Here is a 27995-nt window from a genome sequence, read left to right on the forward strand (position 1 = left end):
ATTTCACTAGCATTATGGTTCATATACAATGGGCTTAATCGCATTAATTTAATCTAAGTATTATGTAAAGTTAATCACAGTGCGTAAATCTTATTATAATCACTTTATCAGGGTGCATGATATTACAACTTATTACTGTATATTTCATTAACGGATGTAAAAAATAATAACTAGTTGGACTACTAAAACTTGCTTTGTTGTATCTTAAAATGTACTGATAATCACCATGCCGCATACATGATGAATCAGAGTGAATCGTGAGTGGTCTGTGCATTAAACACAATGGCTGCATCCGAGATCATATACTTCTCTACTATATAGTAGGTGAAAAACAGTATGTGACAAAAGATGTATGTCTGAATTCACAGTATTCATACAAGATTCAGCAAAAAGTACTAGGATAACTTACTACTTCCGAAGTGCCTACACAATTTTGGACACAGCCAAAACATTTTTTTCATTAGTAATGTACAAAAAGGGGAAGCAAACTATTTCAATAAAACATAATTATATGTGTAGTGTGTTTTTTGGTGGACTTTTCCTTTTACTGCTTTTCACTGTAAATTCATAGTTAGGATTACTTACATAGTTACAGAGATATGGATGGAGCCTATGTCTTGTGTGTATGGACAGCATTATAAACAGCGCTGTTTATTTCATGAGCTAAAAAATAACTTACTGCACATTTAAAGTCAGAATATGCTGATCTGAGACAATCTCTACTGTAAGAGCAAAACTGGTTTTAAAGGGACAGTCAAAAATAATAATAATTATAAAAAATGATGAAAAAAGATTCTGAGATTTATCATTTTTCCAAGTTTGGTTCTAAACAATGAATGAGATATAATTACCCTGTCCATCAATTTAAAATGTATTTGCTAATATCAATTTAATAAAGACATTTTCAATTTAAAAGATATAGTTTGTGTCTCTTTTCCCTCTTGTTTGTTACATTTTGCTCATTAATGTTCTCCTGAAAGGTGTCTTTTCTGTTTTCTGTTTCTGTAATAAAAAGATTTTATTTTAAATTAATACTGAAATGGTAAAAAAAAAAAAAAGGACGAATGACTTGGTGTCCTCTAGTGTCGAAAAACTAAACTACAGTCCCATTTCTTTTTTTCTGGATGCAATAACATTTTTCATCACACAATGCTAAAGTATATTTTGTGCACAGGAACTTGAAAAACACCGACTTTCTGTGGTAACTGATAGAAACTTTTATTAAACTTGGAGCATTCATTTAATAATGTAAAAAGCATCACAGGGCGAGGCAAAAAAAAAAAACTCTTCATAATTTGTCAAAGTTTAAATTACAGTATATTCACAATCCTCCCAAAATGCATGTGCAATTTAATGCACAGATTGAATAATAACAAAAACATACAAATAAATCCATCTATATATACAAATCCCTGTAGTTTTCTGTAACAGTTGCCACTGTGTTAGTGAGTAGATGACGGAGGTGAACGGTGGAGTCCGTCCCACTGTGAGCTGACATGCGGTGACTAAACAAGCCCAAAAAAGCTATATATTAATCAAAATTTCTTTTGATATGCAAAACTGAAATGTGTGCAAAAAACACATTTTAACTGTTTTTATCATGCATTCCCTCTGTTAAAAGTACACTGGGGCACAGCAACTCATCCCAAACGTGTATTTTGAGTCTGAGGGTCCCGTACCGTCCAACAGCTGAGCATGAGGTGCTTACCTTTCTCAAATAAAGAAAATAACATGAAACTGTGAGAGATGCATCATCATACGTTCCTAGTCATCTCCTCCGATGAAGCCGATGTCCATTTTGCACAAATAATTCCTACTGGGATCCCAGTCAGCATGTTTTTGTCTGTATGTCTCAGAGCTATAGATAATTCATGATCTTTATTGATGAAGTCTGTGGAAACCATAGAGTTGAGAGCCATCACTGGGCTTCGGTTCAACAAGATGGAATATCAAAGCAGCAGCTATTCAGTGTCAATCAATGTATCTCAATGTGAACCTGAAAGAGGGACAAAGAAAATATTTAAGTACAAAAAAAGTAAGCTCCTACAATATATAAAAATGGATTGTAGAATAAATATATTGGGTCATTCCATATCAATTCAACCAGAGGTACCCAAACAGGTATGTCCTAAACAAATGTTTCGATAGAGGGAAACAAGATATATTTCTAATTTCAGCATTACTGAATACTATAAGTATCAGCTCTATACAAAATGACCAACATTTGGTTTTCACCCCATGAAAATAGGTAATATTCAACAATCTAAATATGGAGCCTCGTTGAGAAGCCCATATCTCTGGGACTGAACTAGGGATGCATCGATCCGATACTCAGTATCGGTATCGGCTCCGATACGGTCATTTTCTGCGGATCGGGTATCGGTCAGACGAGCCCGATCCAAATCCGATATTGTGCGTATACTATTCTGTGTTATTGTTGAGCCCCACGAAAGCACAAACACATTAGAAAGCACCATAAAGTTATCATGCGCTATATTTCAAGTGTTCTGAAGCTGTTCCATAGTTTAATCTGAGGTACAGATGAATATTTAAGTCTTTAAACTCAAGTTCAGGTAAACTCTTCTCTCCGACACGGCTGTCAATAAACGTACGCACAGATTTAATACACTATGCATCAATATCTCTTCCCTTTGTACTTTGAACGTTTCTATGCGGACTCCGTGTCGCTTCAAGCGCATCATTCTGCACGGGATGCTCATAAGCGCTTTCTGCTGCTCTATATTGGAGTCTTATTATAATACTTTTGCGCAATGAACGATTATTAACAGTCTTTCTTGTTCTGTCCTATCTATCATATGTTGCTGCCTTCATTACTGTGCTATAGATTTAAAAGAAATGTCTTTTAATTTTATAGTAGCCTATATATTTATATAATAAATGTATTTGCTTGTTTTTTCATGAATGTATTTTACAACAATTCAAAGAGCAATGTGTATAATTTCACCAGATTTAGTCCTACACTTATTCACTTTTATTTGTAAATAAAAATGTTTCACTAGGTTTTATAAAATTATTGTGCACCCATGATTTTTCTAGAGTATCTTTTGCTGTATTATAAATCAAGTTTATAATAGTATTTTTGTCATAGATTATGATTACATATTTTTTTCATTAAAATGAAGTTATCTATATGTAGTAGATTGTGTTTAACACACAAAAGAGTAAGACACACAGAAGTATAGAAATTCTACATCGATTTAAAAAAAACTGCGCTGGTATCGGATTGGATCGGTATCGGCAGATACTCAGAATTTTCAGGATCGGATCGGATCTGAAAAAATGCTATCGTTGCATCCCTAGACTGAACGATACATGGCCTTGAAAATGAAGACTCTAAAAGAAACGTTTATTAAGAACTAGAATCTAAAATCATCTTGCAATATCTTTAATACTTTTTGAGTTATAGGCATGCAAACTTTGGAGAAAAAAAAAACTCGAAAAGTGCTGTTTCCCCATTTTTGAATGGTCACAAAGATTGCTAAGGTCAACAGACTTGACTAATAGAGTTACCAGTCTCTGTGTAAAAATAATATAATGATGCTGCCATCTTTCTGAAGTCATTTTTAACCCCCCTCTACAAAATAATGTATTACTCAGTAAATATTTATCCATGACATTTAATATTTTGGCTTTCATCACTATATATGCTTATCTTTCTTCAGAAAAAAATATTAGCAAAATCTACAATTTGGGGAAGTTTCTGAAGTTTGTTTGATTTGAATGTCTGTCTAAAATGTAACAGTTATCAGACAAGTTTGATAAATATGTTCAGTTTAACTGAAATAACTGACCAAATTATGGTAATTATGGTCAAACAATTAGGTCTAAATCATTAGTGACTCACAGATAGAAAAATATGAACACAAGGTAGACACAGAGACAGACAATCAGATAGATAGAAAATCAGATAGTTAGTCAGATAGATAGATAGATAGATAATCAGATAGATAGACAGGCAGACAGACAGAAAGACAATCAGATATGAAGTGAGTAGTGAAGTGACATACAGCCAAGTATGGTGACCCATACTCGGAATTCGTGCTCTGCATTTAACCCATCCATCGTGCGCACACACACAGCAGTGAACACACACACACAATGAACACACACACACCGTGAACACACACCCGGAGCATTGGGCAGCCATTTATGCTGCGGCGCCCGGGGAGCAGTTGGGGGTCCGGTGCCTTGCTCAAGGGCACCTCAGTCGTGGTATTGAGGGTGGAGAGAGCGCTGGACATTCACTCCCCCCACCTACAATCCCTGCCGGCCTGAGACTCGAACCCACAACCTTTGGATTACGAGTCCGACTCTCTAACCATTACGCCACGACTTCCCTAGATATACATACAGACAGACAGACAGACAGACAGACAGACAGACAGACAGACAGATAGATAGATAGATAGATAGATAGATAGATAGATAGATAGATAGATAGATAGATAGATAGGCATTTAGACAGACAGATAGATAGATATACATATAGATATACATACAGACAGACATGCATTTAGACAGACAGACAGACAGACAGACAGATAGACAGATAGATAGATAGATAGATAGATAGATAGATAGATAGATAGATAGATAGATAGACATATGATAGCTAGACAGACAGACAGATAGACATATGATAGCTAGACAGACAGACAGACTCTCACCTGCAGTCGCACGTTAAACATCATGGAGGCGATAACATAGAGGTAAGGGAATCTGATTCTGAGTCTCCAGGCGAGATCAAAGAAGATGAGCAGAGTTCTGCTGAGTCCTTTAGAAAACACCCCGTACGAGCCGGACACACGCAGCACTAACTGCGACAGTCCCGCCATAAGAGACCGCTTCACTGACCCCTCTCACAGATGACACACGAGCCTCATCTCGTCTCAGAACTCATTCTCCACCCTGCTATTATTCTGACTAGGAAAGGTGGACTCATGACCGGATGTCATCAACTTCTACTTCCTGTCAACGTCAAAATAAGTGCACTGCTTCCCAAGCTTAGGAAAACTGATGGATAAGAAAGCAGATCCGCTTAACCTTACTATATTTCTCTCACATGAATATTAAATAATTAAGTGAGCAAACGCTGATGAATTAAAACAAGTGGGGGCCACTTAAAAGCGAACCGGCTCATCAGAGTCATTAATTCGGGAATCAAACAACAATGGTCACGCCCTTGCCCTGTTTTGATTCACTAAAAGGAACCGACTCAAAAGAATCATTCAATAATCTGACTCACTACACACCGATTCCTTTGAAGCTGTAGATTCAGTGGGTGCAGCTGAATGTATAAAAGTGCATAAAACAATGACAAGAAGTTTTAATTCTGTACATATGGGACATTTAGTAAAAGATAAATATTTTGTAATTTTATGTACAATTTTTATTGAGCAGGTTTTTGTTCAGAATTTTTAAAATGTGAAATTAGACATTCAGAAAAAAAGAGAGATACAAAACCAGGCCTAATAATATCAAGCTTCTGTGTTTTCTCGGTAAAACAGGTTATCAGAAGAGTAATACTAGAATAGCAATTTTGTCTTCGTTTTGAACACTATGTGTATTGTTTAGTAATTGTAATATACTGTATGGCATGTCTTATCTTAAAGAATATTATTTAATTAATCTGCTACTTCTATTGGCTAAATTTAGTATACATAAATGTAAATATTGGGAAATAAGCCTTTGTTTTTAGTTTTAAAGGCAGAGGTTCAAGAAAACATAAACATGCCAAGTTTGAAAAAAACAAAAAGCTGTAAAATGTGTTCGTGTATGTAAACATTGCCATGTTTTATTTGACTTTATCTTTTGATTGTGTTTTATTTATACTAATGTGTTTGTACCCCTGGCTGTATTTGGAATTCTTTAATACTAAATAAATAAATAAAACGAAACAAAATAAGTGCAGGGAAAGATGGGCGCCAGCTGGAGGACTTTTATTCTGTGCTAGAACACCGAGCGGAAGTGTGCTCGTAAATCGCTTCCTGTCTTGGGTGGTGGCTTCAAAGTTTCTTACTCGACTTCATTCCTCTGTGTGGGAATGAGAGAAGGTGGAAAAGTAGTTGTATAAAAGTGTTATACTGTGCAGCTGAATAAGTGTTGTTGTGAACGGCGTCGTCTGTTTGACTAATCTTGATACATTTCTCACGGAGGGAAAGTATATATCGAGTTAAAGTCATGCAGGCCATCAAGTGTGTGGTCGTCGGGGACGGGTGAGTAACTTTACTGTCTCTCCACGGTTTGTGACTCTCTGTACTAATATTTCTCACCCTAAACATGGCTCGGCTAACATTGTTTCACTGGCTGTGTCACAAAAGCTTGTGAACCGCAACATTAAACAGCTTTTTGGCCTCATGGACGCGCGTGAGGCCAAAAACGCGTCACGCGCATTATCTGAGGCACGGAGTGCATGTGACGTCACAACTAGGCTCTGATGGTCAAATTAACTACTAACTAGAAGAAACACTCGCGTGATGCTTATAGGCAGCTCCCTAGGTGTTAAGACAACATCTCCGTTATAGGGCCCGCAACGGTGTTATAACTGACCCTAACACCCCTGTTCCTGGGGCCCCACTGTCCTGCAGAGTTTCTCACAGTCTTAAGTGCTGCCTTCAACATATTCATTAGATTCCAGTAGAATTCAGCACTGAGATCAAGAAACACCCACATGTCAAACACAGAATGTGAATTTATGATTGTTTTTTAGCAGACCGAGATAACTTCAAGCTTCAGTAGGTGTACAGTAAGGTCATAGCTGGACTTTGATCTGTACTTTATAATAAATTGAGCAATTCAATCTATCTTTCATAGCTTTTGCTGATTCATGAGTTTGTACGCTGTACTTGATCAGCTAGACAATTAAAATATTTTTAGGGCTGTCAGTAGATCTTTAATTCTATAGCAGGGTTCCTCAAATCTTTCCCTGGAGGGCCAATCTGCTGCAGAGTTTAGCTCCAACCCTGATCAAACTCACCTACCTGTGATTTTCTAATGATCTTGAAGACTCTGATTAGCAGCTCAGGTGTGTTTGATTAGGGTTAGAGCTAAACTCTGCAGGAATGGGCCAGATTTGAAGATTCCTGCTCTATATTGTCTACTATTGATACCTCTAAATTATTAACATGATCAAAACTTTGCTAGAAATAGTTAGTTAAGGCCTTCTAGGCAAACGATCCACATTCAAGTTGTAATACACATGCTTTTGCTGTGAAATCTGTGTAAAAAAAAAAAAAATATATATATATATATATATATATATATATATATATATATATATATATATATATATATATATATATATAAATATATATATATAAAATAAACCAATAACTTTTATATATTTTTAATATTTCAAGATGAACATTTACTGGACTGATGCAACTTTTATTTGATTTTCCTTGCATAATTTTTCAGAAAAACCATGTTAAAATCTGAGTATCAGATATGATGCATCAGGCTTTTGAGCCTCTAAACATTAAATTATCTTTCTAAGACATGTTATTGGGAGATACAGAGTGAAAACTGATATTTATATAAGTTGTCTGTTATACTGTTATAAAGATCAGAATTTCATTTTTCTTTGTTGGGCATATAAATATCAGCAGCTGCTCCACAAATTTCATATGTAGTTTGGGCCTCTGAATAAATTTGATGTTTTATAGCAACACAATTATCATTAATCTATCATTCCAACATATTATATATTCCATGATACAAAACACATGCAGGTTTTTAAAGATTCTGTTTCATATTTTTGTAACGGTTCAATAAACTGTTCCGTTTAAAAAAAAAAAAAAGTAAATAAAAATACATTTTTTGACTGATTTCATTTGTCATGACAGGGTTAAATATATTTTTTTTACAATATTTGTTCATAGTTATGTTAATGGACACATTTTCTGGATGACACTTCATGTACATGACAGCATTTTTTTTTTTTTTTTTATAAAAGTTAACTTTTTTTGTTTATTTTCCATTGTTATTAAACAGTCAATAAAGAAAAAAAAGGTTAACAAATGTAACATAGGCCTCTTATTTGCCTGCTGATGAAAATTAAAACTGCTTTCAGGAAGTAAACGGCACAAAATGCGTCACTTTCTGGAAATCTCAGGCCTTAAGTGCTAGTCATATGAGAACTGTTTTGGCAGAGTTACTTCACCAGACCAGTTTTTCAGTTTTTGTTGTAGTTAATGATACTATCCTGTAGCAGGCCATGTGTTTATCGTGATGTGTTCATCTTCTTCATTCCAGAGCTGTGGGTAAAACATGCCTGCTGATCAGCTACACAACCAATGCCTTTCCTGGAGAATACATCCCCACAGTGTGAGTACCTCCGCTTCACGTCAGGGTCCTGATCACTCACTCGAGTTTGTCACGATAATGCAGCTGTGAATATTGATATTTATTATTACGCAAGTTATTATTGTAGATTAGCTTAAAGCTTCCTCTAGGAAAAGTTGTCCATTTCAGCATAGAAAACAGAACAGTAGAATCAAGCTGGTCACTGTATATGAATGATTAATTACACTGAATATTAATTATTCTTCTATTCAGGCAGGCAAGTCAGAATGGTAAGGCAACCGTGTAACTGTAAATGACACTATTCTAAAGGGTGTTGGTATGAGTGACGACAGAGACATGAAAATAGCACCATCATTTTGCCAGGGATAATTGGAAATATCCAATATACTGAAATATTTTATCTCAGCTGTGATTCGGCCGTTTAGAATGGTTTTTCAGAGAGATGTATTAAATGTGAACATTTACTGGATTCGAAACTTCCTTTGACTGTGATTTTCACAAAGCTGAAACTTTGCTTGTTTTACTTAAATTCTGCGTTTGTTTCCAGACAGCATTTCACATTCAGTTTAACCTGGTGGTCCCTGATTAACATTCAGAACTGCATTGCCTTTGAATTGACAGATTTGATAATTACTCTGCAAATGTGATGGTGGATGGGAAACCAGTGAATCTGGGTCTCTGGGATACAGCTGGACAGGAGGATTATGACAGACTTCGTCCCCTGTCGTACCCTCAAACAGTAAGAACGGCAGCCTGTCTTTTTAGAAACCAAGGAGAAGTTTTAAGTGTCAAACAGTGTGTTTCTTTACCAACCATTTTTTAAATAAAAAAACATATAAAATAACTTACTGTATACATGAAATTTAACAGGGACCTTTGCATTCACACTGTCCCTTTCCATGAGTTGACATAAATCTTGTTAAGATCGAAGTTATTCTTCCATTCTTATTATTGTTTTTTGTAGCTCACTCTAGGCTGCCACTAAAATGATGGCCTTTTGAAGGATCTCTGAGGTTGCATTAAATGAATGAAGATGACTGTGTGGCATTTAAAATAGCTTTCTATTGGTAATACATGCAGCCATAAATGTTTGGAATATGAACTAATAGTGACTATGTATAGTGACTCTGTAGTCAACAGGGTTTGCACTATAACCATTAGTCATGGATTAATTTTCCATGAATGCAATCATATTTTATCATATGCATTGTCACTTTTAATTAAACCACAGCATTTGTTCAGATACCAGTCTGAGGCATTGCTGGTAGACAAGCAAACTATGAGCCACTGCATAAAATGTACCACATATGAATGGTGCTGAGTGGATGTAAATAGTGGAAATGCACTCCATTGGTACATCATAAATGCTTTTGTCCCATAGGACGTGTTTCTCATCTGCTTCTCCCTTGTGAGCCCTGCCTCTTTTGAGAATGTTCGTGCAAAGGTAAGTACTTTTCAAAGTAGAACGTAGAACCAAGCTAGCAGATGTTATTAGAGCTTTATCTTGAAATAATTATTTCAGGTTTAGCACAGTGCAAGCAGGACTGAAACCGCATGTCTATTTCTTGTGTGTGTTCAGTGGTATCCAGAAGTGAGACATCACTGTCCAAATACTCCAATCATCCTGGTTGGAACCAAGCTTGATCTGAGAGATGACAAGGACACCATTGAGAAACTGAAGGAGAAGAAGCTCACTCCCATCACCTACCCTCAAGGCCTGGCCATGGCCAAAGAGATCGGTAGGTGGAACCGAACATGTTTATAAATCTCATGAAAACATGAAATAAATCAGTTATTTAATAAGTGTAACAAATCTTTCACTTTAAAACGGCATTTTAAAGCAGTTGTTTTTCTTTATCCAAACAAGTTGCCATTAATGTGTTTTCAAATTATTATAAATATTTTAAATTATTTTTAGATATAATTAAGATTCCTTCATGTAGTTTTCCATGCATTTGAAAAACAAATGAAGAGTTTATTTGCAAAAACAGAACTCAGTTTTGTTTAAATTTTCAAAAATCATGTTTATTGTTATCGTGTTTGTTTTATTGCATTATTTAGCTGTATTTTTTGTTATTTTTTAACCTAATCAAAAAACCCAATGCAGTTTGATTGAGATTAATTGGAATGAACAATGAACAAAAAAAACGTTTTTTGAAAATTGTAAAAAAACAAAATGGAGTTATGTTTTTGTAAATGAAGTCTTCAAATTATACTTTGAGTAACAAAAGTGAAACCTGTTTTTAGGACTAATTTTAGGTTTTACTTTCATTACTATGTTTATTTTCAGTGGACCTGATTATTTTAGAGTTAGAGTAAATTTTGTTACAGTACAAGTGAATGCTTTTGAGTTTATTATTACTTTTATATAGATTAAGGTGTTAAGCCCAAAGTATACTTGCGGTTTTCACAGTAGAAAGTGAAACTAAGAAACAAAATACTGGATAGTGCACAAACAACAGATGCCCGCATTGACAAGCACATGTGTGAGAGATGGCTTTAGTTTAAGAGTACAATTATATATTTTTCCCATTCATAACTTCTGGAGAAAAATAGCACAGAAATTGGACAACAATAAAAGTTTTTAGAGTGCATGTCTTTACAAAAACAAAGTATACACTACATAAGCTTTACACTTTACAAGTGCACAGAGTTAAATATATAAATATTCCACTTTGGTGTCCGCATTACTAAGCATTCTGATTGGAATTCAGTATTTTCTACTGAATATTTTTGAAAAAGTTAGGGCTAAAAAGCTCTTGTCTTTTTATTTCGCAGGGTCTGTCAAGTATCTGGAGTGCTCAGCGCTCACACAGCGCGGCCTTAAGACGGTGTTTGACGAGGCCATCCGGGCCGTGCTCTGCCCTCCCCCTGTCAAGAAGAGGAAGAGGAAATGCCTGCTGCTCTAGAGTTCTGAGGAAAGATTGCTGTGATCCAAACTGTATTTCTGAGGGGAGAAGTGAGAAATGAGACCATGTTTTCCTCCATTGTAATTACCAGTACAACTTTATACCTTCACAAAACTTTTATCAATAGTTGTAGTGAAAAATCGATCCCCAACCCATCTCCCTTAGACAGACACATACTATTGGACGACCTGCGGCCTTTGACTAATGGATATTAACTTTTATATGGTTAACAATGTCCTGAAGTTGGTTCCTTCCATTGATAACCCATAATGTTTGTTTACAGTCTTTGTTTGAAAGAAATGAGGATCTTGCCAAATAGCACTACATTAGTGGGGCGGCCCTGCAATACACCACATTTGTTGCTTTTTCCCCCCTAAAGGTCTGCAACCATTTGGCAAACCACAGCTAACCGTTGGCTACTGTGAAGCAAATGTGATGTCTTGTGGTTTAACACACTTTTTTTTGAAAGCGATACAGTGAAGTCAGCTTACCTCACACTTGAAACTTGAGGTTCTGTTAATGGAAAGATGAGACTTTTATACTTCTTCATTATGAAGTTATGTGCACACTATTTGCTTTGAAGGGGGTTATACTGTAATTTAAGGCCGCACTAATTATGCACGAAAACATGTCCAAGCCAAGAATGTCCAAGAATGAAGCCTGTTTTTAGGACCATTTTCATCAATTAAATCTCCCTTATTACAATGGATATATTTTTAATTTTAAGTATTTTTGTATTGAAGTAATATTATATCTCAATTAAAAAAAATCTATATAATGATCCTAAAAATAGGCTTTATTTTATATAATCAAAGTATACTCTCCAGCTTTCTATTTAAGGTGAAACATGGCCAGGAAATTCATGTTTTGTTGATCAAGAGGTCTCATAATACCTGTATTGATGCCTCCAAATATTTCCAGTCCCCAAATATCAGCGTCCTGCTTAGATGTTCAACAACGGCTTTTTTTAAATATCTAATGGATCACATGGGACATTTAGTGTCAATCTTAATTTAGCGGTATATGAACACCTTGATGCTCTTTGGGCATTTATAATACACCCTCTACAGCCATATGTTTAACACATTTTTAGAAACTTTCTTCTTTTTGACACTTTTTTTTTAAATATTTGCTAATGTTACAAAAAGCAACAGACTACTGTCAGAGCGCACACTACAGGACTTAGTTCATGTGAAGTAAATCTTCTCATTGCGGTTTATTCCCCTTATCATTAATCACTTTTAACTAACATTTTAATTCTTACTGTACTAACATGTAACTGTCAAATGTGTTTATTTCCTGAAATCGATTGCTTGTCTTATTGATTCGAACAGCACATCATGTACAAGGTATTCTGACATCTAACACGATTGCATGCATACTTGAACTGTCCTGAGGCACAAATACAGAATGTGCGTCATTTGTGATTACTTTATCAAGCGATTTCTATCTGCAGTTATAGCCAGATCGTAACCCTGTTTTTAGGGGTATTCATGATGTCACTTGTTTTACAGAGATAATAAAATACAATAAATTTAGATTAAACCCTAAAACATTGTTTTGTTTCAATTATACCCATTATGAAGCCCTTTCAGAGCTGCATTCATTGTCTTCTGTCTTCTTGTTTGTATTGCCACTTGACCAGCTAATTACTGGTTAAGACTAGAAGGGATACAGCTACGGCTACTGGGCATGCGCACATCAATATAGCCTAATTTTTGTTATACTGAACAATGAAAAGTACTGTATTTGCATTATTGTTAGGGGTAGGTATAGACATTAATAAAACAATCTAACATTTTTGTTGGCTTGTCAACGATGATGCTATAGAGCGCTACAGCAAAAAAGGGAGGTTCAAAGACAAAATTCTTGGCGCACAAGGTTTATAGGTTGGATATGAAAAAGTGGAAGGCTTTTATTGCTTGGTGCAGGACCCCCGAAAGTATGTGATTTAAAATTTACTGTGGTAACTGGCACTCAGTTCTGGACACAATTGTTTTTATGCCAATCACTACTGTAAGCTGTAAATGCCATGTGACTGGCAGCAACACAAGAACAGTCTCAAACCCTTAATAACTGGCTATCATGAGTGGTGAGGCCAAAGACAGAGAGGAAAAATTACAGTTGACCCTCAAGTGAAGTTCGGCAAGCTTTTATTAACTATATTGTGCACAGTTGATTCTGTTGTTTGTAACCAAAAGAATATGGCAATAAATACATTGCACAGTTCAATCCTGTACAATTTAAGTCAAGTGAGTGGAGCTGTTAGTTTCCGTCCACGTATCGTAATAACGTCCCAGCTGTTGTCTGTACGCTACAAACATATACAAAGATCACATTTCAGACCTTCTCCTCACAATTACAACTCAAATCTATTCAATACAGCAGTCTTACCATTCCACTAACTCTGCTCCGATTAGATCATGAATGTGATACTTCATCTGGAATTTGACCTGTGAAGTTGTGCGGCGTTCCTCCAATTCATTCTTGAGAATTTCACCGTATTTGGATTTCTTAACCATGCCGAGAACAGCTTTGCGTCCTGTTAGAAAAAAAGACCACATATTAAACCGTACCAAATGGAAACCCACTGCATGCGTGTCTAATGTTAAAAACCTACCCTTAATGAAGTACTTAATGAATTTGCCAGAGTTTGGGATTGAAAGCCACCAGCTGCCTGCATCCCTCACAGTGAGGACGCCTGATTTCACCAGCTGCCTGAGAGTCCAAAAGCATCTTCAAATAAGCACCAGAGACAGTGAAAAACATATGAACATTTGTGTCCTTATCCTTACGTTATCTCGGAGTCTGTAAAGAGGAACTCTTTAAGCATTTTTTCCTTGTTGAAACTCAAATCAGAGCAGTTGGGAATTAGTTTGGCCAGAAATTTCTCTACAGTTCCCAGCGTTCCTCTGCCAGCTTCCCCCTGCAGGACTTTGGCTCTGTAATCTTCTGCAAACACCAAAGCGTAGGCCTCGGAGTCGAACCCCAGCTGGAACATCAACAGCTCGCCGTTTTCCCTCAACTCATTCTGCCGAGGAAAAAAGAAGACCAGAGACTCTGAATGCGTTAAGATTATTATTAAATGATTTGGCACACTTTGCCAAGATGAATATTTATAGGTAGGCCTAAAACAATCTGATCTTACCACCTGCTTGTCCACTGCGGTTTTGTCATTGTGTAAACTGTAGAGCTGGTGTTTTAAGACCACTGGTGGGAGGCTGTCGTTGAAGAGCTTGCGTGAAAACAGTGTCATGAGGTACTGCAAGCTTGACCTGATATCAGCCGCTCCATCTGCTGAACAAACACTATACAGCATGGGTATTGGCTCTAACTCACTCCGAGCCTGTGTCACAATGTGCATACTATCCATCCTAAATTGTATGTGATTAGTCATTTTCAATACTATTTAGGGCAGATAGGGTGGATAGTATGCACATTGGGACGCAGGCCGATTGTAGCATTTACATATTGTATAGTGTACCCTTTTAAGCTTGTATTGTGTAGCATGTGTATAGTAATATATATTAATATAGTTACATGCTTTACGGTCTTAGCAAAGCCATTACAGTAATCATTACTAATGTACAGACTGATATACATATATTTTAAGCTAACAGAATTGTTTTTCTTTTATGCCAAAAATCATTAGGATATTACATAAAGATCATGTTCCATAAAGATATTTTGTATATTTCTTACCATAAATATCAAAACTTCATTTTTGATTCATAATATGCATTGCTAAGAACTTCACTAGCACAACTTTAAAGGTTATTTTCTCAATATTTAGATTTTTTTTTTTACACCCTCAGATTCCACATTTTCAAATAGTTGTATCTATTTATATATACAAATATTGTCCTATCCTAACAAACCATAAATCAATGGAAAGCTTATGTATTCAGCTTTCAGATCATGTATAAATCTCAATTTTGAAAAATTGACACTTAAGACTGGTTTTATGGTCCAGGGTCACAAATAACTAAATGTAATGTAAATATACGTTCGTACATTTTATTTTAATTGCACTTACTGTGGTAAAGACTAAACACCCGCTTTGTCTTGGTTTAAAAAAAATTAATATGGCATTTTTATTTAATCAATTTTCTATTTTTTTTACAAAACGAGGTGGGATGAAACACTATTGGCCGAATGATACAGTGTAAATAATAACATGGAAAAAAAATCATATAGCATGCATGTTATTAATTTAAAAAAAAATGTAAATGTATTAATTTTACATTTATAAATAATTTATTCATTGGTTTTGGATGAATCTTAGCAGAATGATTAATCTTATGATAATAAATCTTGAGACAACATAAGTATTATTTTAAGGAGGACTTAACGTACGTCTAAGTTACCTGTCTCTAATCTAATACATTAATGCTAAGTGTGGGTCTTACCTTGACTGTCGGCTGCACATCTGCGTCTCTTCGTTAAACAGAAGGTGTCTGCGATCATCAGGGCTCTTTTTCTGTTCATTTCTTGCTGATTTTAAGCTCTGCTACTTCTTCACTTAATTGTTTTCCTCATATACGTTACCTAGCATGTATGCTAGCGGAGAACAGCGACAAATTTGTATAAAATTAGCATTTTCCTGCCGAAGTGACACAGAAACACAGTTTTTGTTTTCAGAAATATATCTTTTTATAAGTTCTATTGTAACTCTTGAGTTTAAATGTTTGTTCACAGTTCATTAACAACATACCAGCTGACTGCGACTCTTCTTCTTCGTTGCTTTCAGGATGAACTGAACGCCTCGCCTGCTCTCTGGCGGTTATATATATATATATATATATATATATATATATATATATCTTAATAACTCTGTTTTTATATGTATAGAGGCCTAGAAGGGGGGTTAAGACAACTTGTGTACTTTGTGCCATCCCGGGACAAAAACTGTACTCCGCCTGGGGCAAAGTAAGCCAGCATTTTTTGACATACTCTCACAAAAGTCAATGTCCTGTGGTCACAGATGAGATTCAGTGCTAATTTATTTATTTGTATTGTGGGTTCCCATCCATCCTTGCATTCACTAAACTGCTTGTCCTCTGTAAGGTCACACAGGGCCACACAGCAAATGTTGGGCCCCTATCACAGAACTGAGGGGTGGGCCGTCTTTCCCCCTCACCTGTCCCACCAGGCTTAACTATCTAAATGCCACATTTTAAATTACTATTTTAAATACTGAACAGACTGCTTTATTTTTATGACTCAAAACTTTTTTATTTGCAAGAATCTACATAGTAACAGATAGATTAACATAATAAACAATACCTACAGGAAGGACCCGTCACACACTTTAGGCTAATAATATTAACAAAAACATTAGACAATTCTTTTAAAGGGATAGTTCACCCAAAACTGAAAATTCTGTCATTATTTACTCAACCTGTTTTTCTGTTGAACACAAAATAAGATATTTTAAAGAATATGGGTAACCAAACAGTTGCTGGTCCCCACTGACTTCCATAATATAGAAACAAATACTATGGAAATCAATGGGGACCATCAACATCAACCTTTTTTGTCAAACTATCCCTTTAAATCAGTGAAGCTGTCAGTCACTTAAGCTTTATATATTTCCAAAAATGACTCAGTTATACCAATTAGAGAGTATTCCAGTTTTATTTATCTTTTCTTTTCGTTGTTGGCACCAACACTGGGATTATTCATTCATTCAAAAGCCCACAATGATATAATTATAAATAATACAATAATATTATTACACAAATATCCACCCACTTAGAGATTCAGGAAGCACCCTGGATGCATGGCCAGTTAATCACAGGGCCAACACTCACACACGCACACACGCGCACACATGCACGCACACACACACACACACACTTACTTATGAACTCCAGCTCACCTGTCCTGCATGTTTTTGGATTGTGGGGGAAACTGGAGACCTGGAGGAAACTTATTGTGGGTTTTGTATTTGTTATTATTTATCAATTCGTAGCAGTGAATGAAGAGGTACCATATCGATCACAAGTGCAGTACGGAGTACCTCAAGGCTCAGTACTAGGGCCGTTACTTTTCACGCTTTACATGTTACCCTTGGGAGATATTATCAGGAAACATGGTGTTAGCTTTCACTGTTATGCTGATGATACTCAGCTCTATATTTCTTCGCTGTCCGGTGAAACACACTAAATTGAGAAACTAACGGATGCATAGTCGATATAAAAACTGGATGACGAGTAACTTCTTACTGCTAAATTCTGAAAAAACAGAGGTGTTAATTATCAGACCTAAAAACCCCACATGTAATAACCTAGAGCACTATCTAACACTTGACACCTGCTCTGTTAATTCTTCTTCATCAGTCAGGAACCTAGGTGTGTTGTTTGATAGCAATCTTTCATTTGAAAACCATGTTTCTAGCATCTGTAAAACTGCGTATTTCCATCTCAAAAACATATCTAAATTGTGACCTATGCTCTCAACGTCAAATGCAGAAATACTAATTAATGCGTTTATGACCTCAAGGTTAGACTATTGTAATGCTTTATTGGGTGGTTGTTCTGCACGCTTGATCAACAAATTACAGCTGGTCCAAAATGCAGCAGCTAGAGTCCTTACTAGAACCAGGAAGTACGACCATATTAGCCCAGTTCTGTCAACACTGCATTGGCTCCCCATCAAACATCATATAGATTTTAAAATCTTGTTAATTACTTATAAAGCCCTGAATGGCTTAGCTCCTCAGTACTTGGGCGAGCTCTAATCACATTATAGTCCTCCGTCCTGCGTTCTCAAAACTCTGGCAATTTGATAATACCTAGAATATCAAAATATTCCCCTCCCTTCTTTCCTCTGTAGTATCCTCCTCTCTTCCCTCGCCTACCCATTTCTCTTCTCTGGATGTAAATGCAGCCACTGACACTTTATGCTCTACCTTAACCTCTTGCCTAGATGACATCTGTCCTCTCTCCTCCAGGCCAGCACGGGCTGCTCCTTCTAACCCCTGGTTATCCGATGTTCTTCGTGAGAATCGGACCAAACTCAGAGCGGCAGAGAGAAAATGGCGCAAATCAAACGATCCGTCGGACCTGAGTAGGTATCAGTCTTTGCTTTCATCTTTCTCTACTGAAGTCCACACTGCAAAATCCTCACATTTCCACAACAAGATCACCAGCGCTCCAGACATGCGTAATCTCTTCAGAACATTTAATTCTCTCCTCTGTCCCCCTCCTCCACCTCCCACCACTTTGATAACCGCTGATGACTTTGCCTCTTTTTTCACAGACAAAACTAGAATAATCAGTAACGAGTTCTCAACTCCACAGGACCTCCAATCAACCACATCCACTGCTCTAACTCCCATCTTCTCCTTCTGTCCCCTCACCGAGGCAGAAGTATCCAAACTTCCCATCTCCAGCCATCCTACAACATGTCCTCTTGACCCGATCCCCTCACACCTTCTCCAAACAATCTCTCCCACACTCTTACCGGCACTCACACACATTATCAACACATCTCTCCTCACAGGCATCTTCCCTACTCTCAGTCACTGAAGCCCTGCGAACTGCAAAGGCGGATTCCAAATCGTCAGTCCTCATTCTGCTGGATCTATCTGCTGCTTTTGACACTGTCAATCATCAGATTCTCCTGTCTACACTCTCATCACTGGGCATCACTGGGATTCCTCTTCGCTGGTTTGAATCCTATCTCACCGGTAGATCCTTCAGGGTGGCCTGGGGAGGGGAGGTATCCAAACCACATCAACTGGTCACTGGAGTTCCTCAGGGATCGGTTCTTGGACCCCTCCTCTTCTCCACATACACTACATCGCTGGGTCCTATCATACATGCACATGGCTTCTCCTGTCACTGCTATGCCGATGACACACAGCTCTATCTCTCTTTTCAACCAGATGACCCAACGGTAGCTGCACAGATCTCAGGTTGCCTGGCAGACATCTCGGCGTGGATGAAAGAACATCACCTATAGCTCAACCTGGCAAAGACGGAACTTCTGGTCTTCCCTGCCACTCCGACTCTACAGCATGACTTCATGATTCAGTTAGGCTCATCAATGATTACCCCATCAACTTCGGTCAGAAATCTTGGTGTAATATTTAATGACCAGCTGACCTTCAAATATCACATTGCAAACACTGCTCGATCCTGCAGGTTTGCACTACACAACATCAGAAAGATCAGGCCCTTTCTGACAGAACATGCTGCGCAACTTCTTGTCCAGGCCCTTGTTGTTTCTAGACCTTGTTGTTTCTAGACTAGACCTTGTTGTTTCTACTGCAATGCTCTTCTGGCTGGTCTGCCATCAAACACAATCAAACCTCTACAAATGATTCAGAATGCAACGGCACGACTGATCTTCAACGAGCCCAAAAGAGCGCATGTTACACCTCTCTTCATCTCCTTGCACTGGCTACCAGTGGCAGCTCACATCCAGTTCAAGACACTGATGCTTGCGTACAGAACTACCACAGGCTCAGCACCCTCCTACTTCCACTCACTATTACGAACCTACATCCCCTCCAGAAGTTTGAGATCTGCTAGTGAGCGACGCCTTGTGGTACCATCACAGAGAGGCTCAAAATCACTCTCCAGAACATTCTCGTTCACCATTCCTGGCTGGTGGAATAATCTTCCCACCCCTATCCAGAACGCCAGATCCCTGGCAATCTTCAAGCAACAACTGAAAACTCATCTCTTTCGGCAGTACTTGACTTCATCCTAAACTCAAAAAAAAAAAAAAACTCTTTCCCTCTATCTTTCTCTCCGCTTACTAGCTTGTACTTATTTGAACAATGACTGAGACTTGGTGTTACGAGCACTTCCTCTGTCTGATTGCCTCTTCAAGATTAATCGCTTTGTGTATTCCCCAATTGTAAGTCGCTTTGGATAAAAGCGTCTGCCAAATGACTAAATGTAAAATGTAAATGTAAAATCGACTGTGGGCGGCAGATCCTTTTCCTATTTAGCACCCAAACTCTGGAACAATCTACCTAATACTAATAGGGAGGCAGACACACTCTCTCAGTTTAAATCTAGATTAAAGACACATTTCTTTAACCTGGCTTACACATAACACACTAATACACTTCTATCATTCAAATCCGTTAAAGGATTGTTAGGCTGCATTAATTAGATCAACCGGAACCGGAAACACTTCCCATAACACACAAATTTCTATTCTGTTTCTCAGTCCGTGTCCGGATCAGATGGTGGATCGGCGCCTGGAGATTATGTATGTGGCCCTGATCGTCAGCGGAGGCCGGACACCTGGATGAGCCCCGGAGACAGATCCCCAGTGAGGACCTCGCCACTTAGACAGCCATCGGGAAAGACCACTGGAACCAGTTGAGCCCTTGCAATCTGACTTTGCTGCAGTTGGAATTGAACTGCTGGTTCGTTTGGCCAGAGGAGAACTGCCCCCCGACTGAGCCTGGTTTCTCCTAAGGTTTTTTTCTCCATTCGGTCACCGATGGAGTTTTGTTTCCTTGCCGCTGTCGCCTCTGGCTTGCTTAGTTGGGGACACTTCATTTCCAGCGATATCGTCGACCTGATTGCAAAGACACTATTTAAACTGAACTGAGCTGGATGATGACATCACTGAATTCAATAATGAAATGCCTTTAACTGAAAATCTTTTTTTTAATCTGTTAATTTGTATAATTAACTTTTTAATTTGACACACTATTTTCCTTTTTTGATATTGTGCAGTTGCTTTGACACGATTGACATTGTTAAAAGCGCTATAGAAATAAAGGTGACTTGATTTGACTATTAGTGAAACTCTAATTCATCTCAAATATAATGAATATGTCAGGCTGCTATGAAAACAAAATACGATAGAGCTGCCTTGTCCTTTAGAACTATATAAAGTGAGGACATCCCTTAATTAATGTGTTGTTGTCTCTCTCTACACCATCAAACATAATTAAAACCCTAGTGGAAGAGTTTGCTAATGTGCAGTGATTGTTTTCATGTATGGCCTCCTGTGCCTTTGTGAACCATAGAATGACCTCCTGTTTGACTGTCCCAGCAAATAATTAGTGCTCTGTTGTGATGTTTAACAATAAACTGAATGCTGAGGTCTCACAAAATCTCATCTGTAGTCTTAGTACAATCAAATTTAATAGACATATGGTTTGGATATGAGCTGGGTCGTATTTTGTTTGTCTTGCGTAACAACATCCAAGTGGTTTTCAAAGAGTTGCGACCCTTTAAAAGAGCCAAATGATCCTTGCTTCCCTCAAAAACTATAAACAGTCAACTGAAGTTTCTCTTGGCAGTTTGCTAGCAAAGGTAAACCTTTATCAGTTTTACATTCTTAAAAAAAGATATATGCATGTAAAAGAAGGTGTAATTGCTTATTTTTATTGATTATTTTGATTGTTTGTAGGAACTGAAATGGTTCTTCCACACAGGATTTCATTGTTGCTCCTCCTCTGTTCATCTCCACTAGGTAAACTAATTCTCCAGTTGTAATAAATACACGTTCTCACGTAATTGAAATGCTACGTGATTATAATTATTATTTTCATGCAGATAAAGAAGCCTTCCCAAAAGGATGAGCTTGATTTTTATATATGTATACAATGTGGAGTCAGAGTCCACTGGTGAAAATGCCACATTTTTTCAATATAAATTAAGGTAACACTTTTCTTTTAAGGAACAATTTGCACTAAGAGTAGCATGCATATTACTAGCAGATTGGCTATATATTAGTAGCTACTTATAAGGCACATATTAATGCCTTATTCTGCATGACCATATTTTAGATCCCCTATAATCTGACTACCTGACTTACTATTAATATGCAGCAAATTAAGAGTTTATTGAAGCAAAATTCAAAGTTAAAAGTTAGTAGTGAGAACTGTTCCCCGAACTAAAGTGGAGCCATTCATGGTGTTATTTTTTAATTGCCTGTGTGTAATTTACTTAATTTGTATCATAACTGACTTTGTCATGTAGTTTGTAACATTTTCAATTGGTCCTGTAGTGTTTGCTGGTGGTAATTCCACCACGGCTCCCTGTGATCGTCGCTGTCTGGCAAATGCTCGGGTAAAGAAAGAACTGTTCAGTGCACCACAGAATGATAACTGTACCATCATAGTGAACATCACTTCAATACAATATGAGACACTGTCTTTCGTAAGTGCCACTTTTGTCTTATTGATCATCTTCTATGTTAAAAAAAACACAAATATATTTACACATAACAACTGTATGTTAATTTTTCCACCATGTTTTAGGATACAAAGGTCATGCAAATGACCAGCCGTATCAAGGTAAACATGGTGAGTAGACAAAATACAATTTTTAAGTGTCACTACCATCTTCCTCAAAAACCTTTTGGTTTGGTTCAGTAATTTTCACATGTAAACATTCAGTTATCTGAATACTATTAATTATTCTATAGTGCGAAATTAATATCACATGAGCTAGAGTGCTGTTGTACTGAATTTTAGAACTGCAGAAGCTGTGCTGATATCCAGTATAACATTATTATCAAGAGTGTGATGTTTCTTATTTTCAGCAGTTCTATAAACCAGGATAATATTGAGTAACTGACAGTGCATTTATCCCACTTATTACACAGCTACTTACAATTTAAATAAATAATCTGAAACAAAAATACTTTTGTGTTAAGAAACTTGAATGTGTAGATATATAAGAGACACGATAGCAGAGCTATGTAGGAAAATCAGTTATTGTAATTTAGTGTCATAGTGTTACATGTAAATACCATGCAATATTCAGAATTTCGAAGAACTGTTTTGTTGCAAAAGCTGTGGTGACACTTTAGTAGAGGTACCAGTTCTCACTGTTAACTAGTTGCTTATTAGCATGCCTATATTATTAACATATTGAATGTTTATTAGTACTTATAAAGCACATACTCTGCATGAGCATATTCTGTATCCAATCCTAAACTTAAACTACCTTATTAACTATTCATAAAAAGCGAATTAGGAGTTTATTGAGGCAAAAGCCGTAGTTAATGCTTTGTTAATAGCTAGAGTTGGGACCTTAAAATAAAGTGTGAAAGTGTTTCTTTCACTAAAATTGTCACAAAATTTCATCACAAATAGAAAGTAAAGAATGCATTTTTCTATTTTCCGCCCTGCAGGAATGGAAGGATCCTGATCTTGGATGGATGCAAGAGAAATCTAGATTTCCAACAATTGTCATGCCAGTTGATACAATCTGGATTCCTCGGATAGTTTTGGACAATGCGTGAGTCTCAAGACTGATGCTGAATTATGGCATATATTATTTATCCATTTTGATGTTGTTAAGATGTCGTAAGTTCCCTCTGTTTGCACTCAGAATAGAAACGACCATGGAGCCGTACACTAATGATGTCCAGGTGAGGCGGGATGGGACTGTGAACCATGCGGTTGTTTTGTTCACGACGGTGAGCTGTCAAATCAACCTCTTCAACTACCCCTTTGTGGTGGGGTCATGCCCTGTGGCCATCAATGGATGGAGCCAGAAAAGTAAGAGTGAAATCACAAGAATATTTGTTAAACAGATCATGACCATTTGTTTTTAACCAGGGGAATATTTCGATTATGCAAACGTTATAAATGATTTGTGCCTGTTTTCCACAGTTTGCGCCAAGCACATAGAGTTTTATAAATACGGTCTATAATAGCCTAGTTTACTTGGAAATGAGACATGTTTGCACTGAAAAGAATGACAATGACTTCATTTAAATATCTCATGGCCTGATTAAAGTGAATTACAGCAGCTGTTTAGTGAATCAGTCCTGTGGAAGTTATATTTTAGGGATGTGCAACAGCAATCGAGTACTCGAGTACTTGGCCGTGACAGCGATGATCGATCATGAAAACGATGATCGTGGGAAAATAAATAAATAAATAAGGATTGGTATAGCAGCACTTTGGGCGGCACCCTGAGCTCTGATTGTTTAGCTTGCAACAGCATGAGGTTCAAAGTATGGACGTGAGAAGAGAGAGAAGCTTGGCTTCGATTAATCTGATTAATCTAATAGTATTGCGTTGAGATGTTAACATGTATTTACATGCAGCTGAATGCCCTGCATATTACCAGTGACCATGTTCAGTTATTTGAGACGGTCATATTGCTTTTAGATGTCTCTTTTTAAAATATACCGATCCTATAATAATGCATCAGTGATTTTTTTACTTCGTATGGCTTCGAAAACATGCAGGCAATTTTAGGAATCACTTGCCATAAACATTAATGACATAAGTGACATAAACATTAATGACATAAGCGCTCTCTCTCTCTCTCTCTCTCTCTCTTGCATATGCATCCTTTTTTAATGTTACTGTCAGTCCTTGTCTTGTGTTTCCCCTCCTCCCGTGCCCATATTTGGCCTTCCTGTTCCTGTCCTCGTTTGTCTTCATTAGTTTAATTAGTCCCTAGCCCTGTGTTTGATTAGTCCACACCTGTTCCTTGTTTTCCTAGTGTTTATAAGTCCTGTGTTTCCTAGCCCCTGTGTCCGGTCTTATCGTCATTGATGTTCGTCTCTCCCCAAGCGCCTCGTCTCATTGTGTGTATCTTCAATAAAAGGGATTATTGATACCTCCACGTCTCCGTGCTCCTTGTGTCCCGAGAGGGAACGTGACAGTTACGTTTATGTTATGTATCTAAGTTATCTGATAGTGTCATAGAACCGGTTTCAGTTTATTGGCATAAAGTCAGCTTCACCTCAGGCAGCTATTCTTTTTTAGATTCTTCTTTTTTAATAACATTGCTGCATCATAATCATAATCTAACATGTGTTAATGTTTTCATAGACTTGTTTTCATGTCATATTTTTATTTTTAACATTCATTTTCATAACAGCCTTCAGATATTTTCATTATCTCCAGGCCATGCCCCTCCCCCGCACACGCCCCTGCTTACTCGATTAATCGTTTTTTAAACCTATTGATGATCGAAATAAGAAATAGCCAAAAATGCCCATCCCTAATTTGAATAACTTGAATATGTCCTCTTGTTTGTTTGATCTAGCTTGCGCACTCACACTCCAGATCGCTGATAATGTGACTTTGGTTGGCGGCAGTCGAGGAGAGTGGCAGACTACTAGCGTGATCAAATCTATGGATTCCTCAAATCGTGTTTTTCTCCAAGTAAATAAATTACTCATTCACTCCTAAACTTCTGATCAAGAGCATTGAGTTTAGAGAGCTTGTTACACGCTAAAAAAAATGCTGGGTTAAATACAACCCAGCGCTGGATTAAATATGGACAAACCCAGCAATTGGGTTGTTTTGACCCAGAGGTTGGGTTACTGCCCAGAAGGTTGGGTTAAACATTTAACCCAACTGTTGCTTGAAAACAACCCAATCGCTGAGTTTGTCCATATTTTACCCAGCACTGGGTTGTATTTAACCCAGCATTTTTTAAACATAGGCTAAATGGTCCATTGTACAACCATATACACAGGCCTCAAGAAATTGATGACTTTAATGTCATGGTTCTCAACCCAGGGGCCAGGGCCTACTTACATTAATATATTATTATTATTAGATAAACATAATCTAACTATTAAAATGCTAATAAAAACAAAGCATCAGGATGTGAACTGAATTTATAGTTCACATAGTATTCACTTTTAATTATGACTTTTCCCTCAATAAACTCCTAATTTGCTGTTCGTTTATAGTTAGGAAGATAGTTGTAAAGTTTAGGTGGGGGGTAGGATTAAGGGATCTAAAATAAGGCATTAATATGTGCTTTATAAGTACTAATAAACAGCCAGCTAGTAATATGCATGCTAATAAGCAACTAGTTAATAGCGAGAATAGGTCCTTAAATAATTTGTGAATTAAGGAAATAAACCATAATTGTATATTAATAAATCGCTTTTATCTTTGAACAGGTCGCTCTGTCTATTAACCCCTTCAGTGCTTTTGTGAGCCTGATCCTGCCCAGTGGACTGGTACTGCTGGCTGATCTGGTGAGCTTTGCTCTGCCATTCAAAGGAGGAGAACGCAACTATTTTAAGGTCACCTTGGTCCTGAGCTTCACCATGTTCCTCCTCATCCTCAGCGATCACCTGCCTAACAGTGGCTACTGTAGCCCCCTCCTCCGTAAGTGAATAAAAAGAGAGAGAGAGAAACATCTGCTCCATTTTGAACAAAACTTGGTGGTATGCAGTTTTACTGTGCTGATGTAAAGTGATTCTGGCAGTGCTTTTACTGTACTTTTGACAGTGTTTAGTCCGAACAACATGCTTTAAAAAAGACAGGCTTTTAATATAGAAAATACGTAGTCAAAATCACTAGCATCACACCATCATGCACAATATTAAGTAGATGGCATTTTCTCTGTTTTCTCCTCTAAAGATTACCACTTCAGCTTCTGTCTGGTGTGTTTGGTCATGAGTATGCTGGCTTCCATAGTGCTAACACGTCTGTCTGTAGACGACAGCTTCTTGGTGTGCAGACGCTCCACCAAAGTTCATCCATCAAACAGCACTAAAACAAATGACGGCCTGGATCAGGAGAAAGGTATGAGATGATGAGAAACACAGGTTAATTAGCTTTTATAGCCTTTACTTTAAATTTAAAAAAAAAAAGTGCAAATGTGTAAGGTAATATATGTTTTTCAACAGTAATATGCTTTCTCATATCCTGGCCTAAAGTTAACATCTAAATGCCATTCACAATGCATTTAAAAAACAAACAAATGGTGGCCATGACTTAAATTTATCCATCAGCCATCCATATACTGTAAAACTACTTAAAGGGTTAATTCACCCCAAAATGAAAATTCTGTCATTAATTACTCACCCTCATGTTGTTTCAAACCCATAAGACATTTGATCATCAGAACACAAATTAAGATATTTTTGATGAAATTGGAGAGCTATCTGACCCTCCATAGACAGCAACGCAAGTAACGTAGTAAATACATCAGTAAAACAGTCCATGTGACATCAGTGGCTCAACTTCAGTTTTGCGAAGCTACAAGAATGCTTTTTTTGCGCAAAGAAAACAAAAATAACAATTTACTCAATCATTCTTCTCCCCCGAGTTACGTTGTCCTCCATTTTAGAGAGTATCACAATGCATACGCACGCATAAACAACGCTTATTACGCAGCTTACGTTCATGCGTGCGAAGAATGGTTGAGTAAATTGTTATTTGGAGAGCTTACGTTCATGCGTGCGAAGAATGGTTGAGTAAATTGTTATTTTTGTTTTCTTTGTGCAAAAAAAAAAGGATTCTCGTAGCTTCGCAAAACTGAAGATGAGCCACTAATGTCACATGGACTGTTTGATTTCATCAAAAATGATCTTCTTTAGCGCAAATTATACAAAAGTGGTGCAACTGTTTGGTGAATTCAACCTCATTATTTTTTTTCAATTTATTTTGTGTTAGTGGTGCAGAAATGACACTTCAGTTTTATTTAGATCAACATTACAATGACATAAATAATTTGGTCTGCATCAGCAGATACAGGTGATCTGGCTTCAGAGACGGCTTCACTCCAGAAAATAGTGAACTTTTTGGAGACCATGGATGAAAAAGAAAAGGAGGCTCAGAGTAAAATGGCATTTGCTTACCTCTTAGAAAAATTCTGCTTTGGCTTTTTTATAATCATCTACATACTTTATGCCATAATTATACTTATTATCACCCGAACAGACATTTGTAAGGTTGAAAATCTAGACTTCTGGGATGAATCCCACCGAGAAGATGCCTACTATGACTACTCATACTCATACACAGACTCAGACTCAGACTCATACACATACACATACACATAA

At 37.1% G+C, this 27995-nt stretch overlaps 4 protein-coding genes across 14 annotated transcripts; 2 read left to right on the forward strand and 2 right to left on the reverse strand.

Annotated features, from left to right (window-relative positions):
• Positions 1–1202: 1202 nt before the first annotated feature.
• Positions 1203–4920, reverse strand: smim10l3 (small integral membrane protein 10 like 3). The gene is made up of 2 exons (XM_079410692.1): positions 4689–4920; positions 1203–1996 (listed from the first exon to the last, which is right to left on the reverse strand). Exons 1-2 carry the CDS (start codon positions 4854–4856, stop codon positions 1976–1978), a joined length of 189 nt encoding a protein of 62 aa, XP_079266818.1. The 5' UTR covers positions 4857–4920; the 3' UTR covers positions 1203–1975.
• Positions 4921–5994: 1074 nt separating this feature from the next.
• LOC306868659 (ras-related C3 botulinum toxin substrate 1-like) lies at positions 5995–12783 on the forward strand. Its single transcript, XM_079414941.1, has 6 exons — positions 5995–6236; positions 8275–8346; positions 8947–9064; positions 9707–9769; positions 9905–10064; positions 11104–12783. Exons 1-6 carry the CDS (start codon positions 6202–6204, stop codon positions 11232–11234), a joined length of 579 nt encoding a protein of 192 aa, XP_079271067.1. The 5' UTR covers positions 5995–6201; the 3' UTR covers positions 11235–12783.
• On the reverse strand, positions 10664–16005 carry LOC306868658 (inactive serine/threonine-protein kinase 19-like). 11 transcript variants are annotated; one of them, XM_079414937.1, is made up of 7 exons: positions 15949–16005; positions 15644–15837; positions 14383–14531; positions 14030–14265; positions 13855–13952; positions 13629–13776; positions 10664–11272 (listed from the first exon to the last, which is right to left on the reverse strand). In XM_079414937.1, coding segments are annotated over exons 2-7 (711 nt in total). In that variant the 5' UTR covers positions 15723–15837; positions 15949–16005; the 3' UTR covers positions 10664–11271. The 11 variants fall into 11 exon arrangements, with proteins under 11 accessions (XP_079271063.1, XP_079271066.1, XP_079271064.1 ...); XM_079414931.1 differs by having other exon boundaries at positions 10810–11272; positions 14383–14528; XM_079414939.1 differs by having other exon boundaries at positions 10810–11272; positions 15644–15794; positions 15949–15992.
• Positions 16006–21631: 5626 nt separating this feature from the next.
• LOC306867950 (5-hydroxytryptamine receptor 3A-like) lies at positions 21632–27995 on the forward strand (the record flags this gene model as incomplete). The annotated part of the gene is made up of 9 exons (XM_079413906.1): positions 21632–21686; positions 22224–22375; positions 22477–22521; positions 23355–23461; positions 23555–23724; positions 25232–25350; positions 26103–26313; positions 26569–26733; positions 27682–27995. 9 exons carry the CDS (start codon positions 21632–21634, stop codon positions 27993–27995), a joined length of 1338 nt encoding a protein of 445 aa, XP_079270032.1.

This window comes from Barbus barbus, assembly GCF_936440315.1.
Source record: "Barbus barbus genome assembly, chromosome: 4".
NCBI lineage: Eukaryota > Metazoa > Chordata > Actinopteri > Cypriniformes > Cyprinidae > Barbus > Barbus barbus.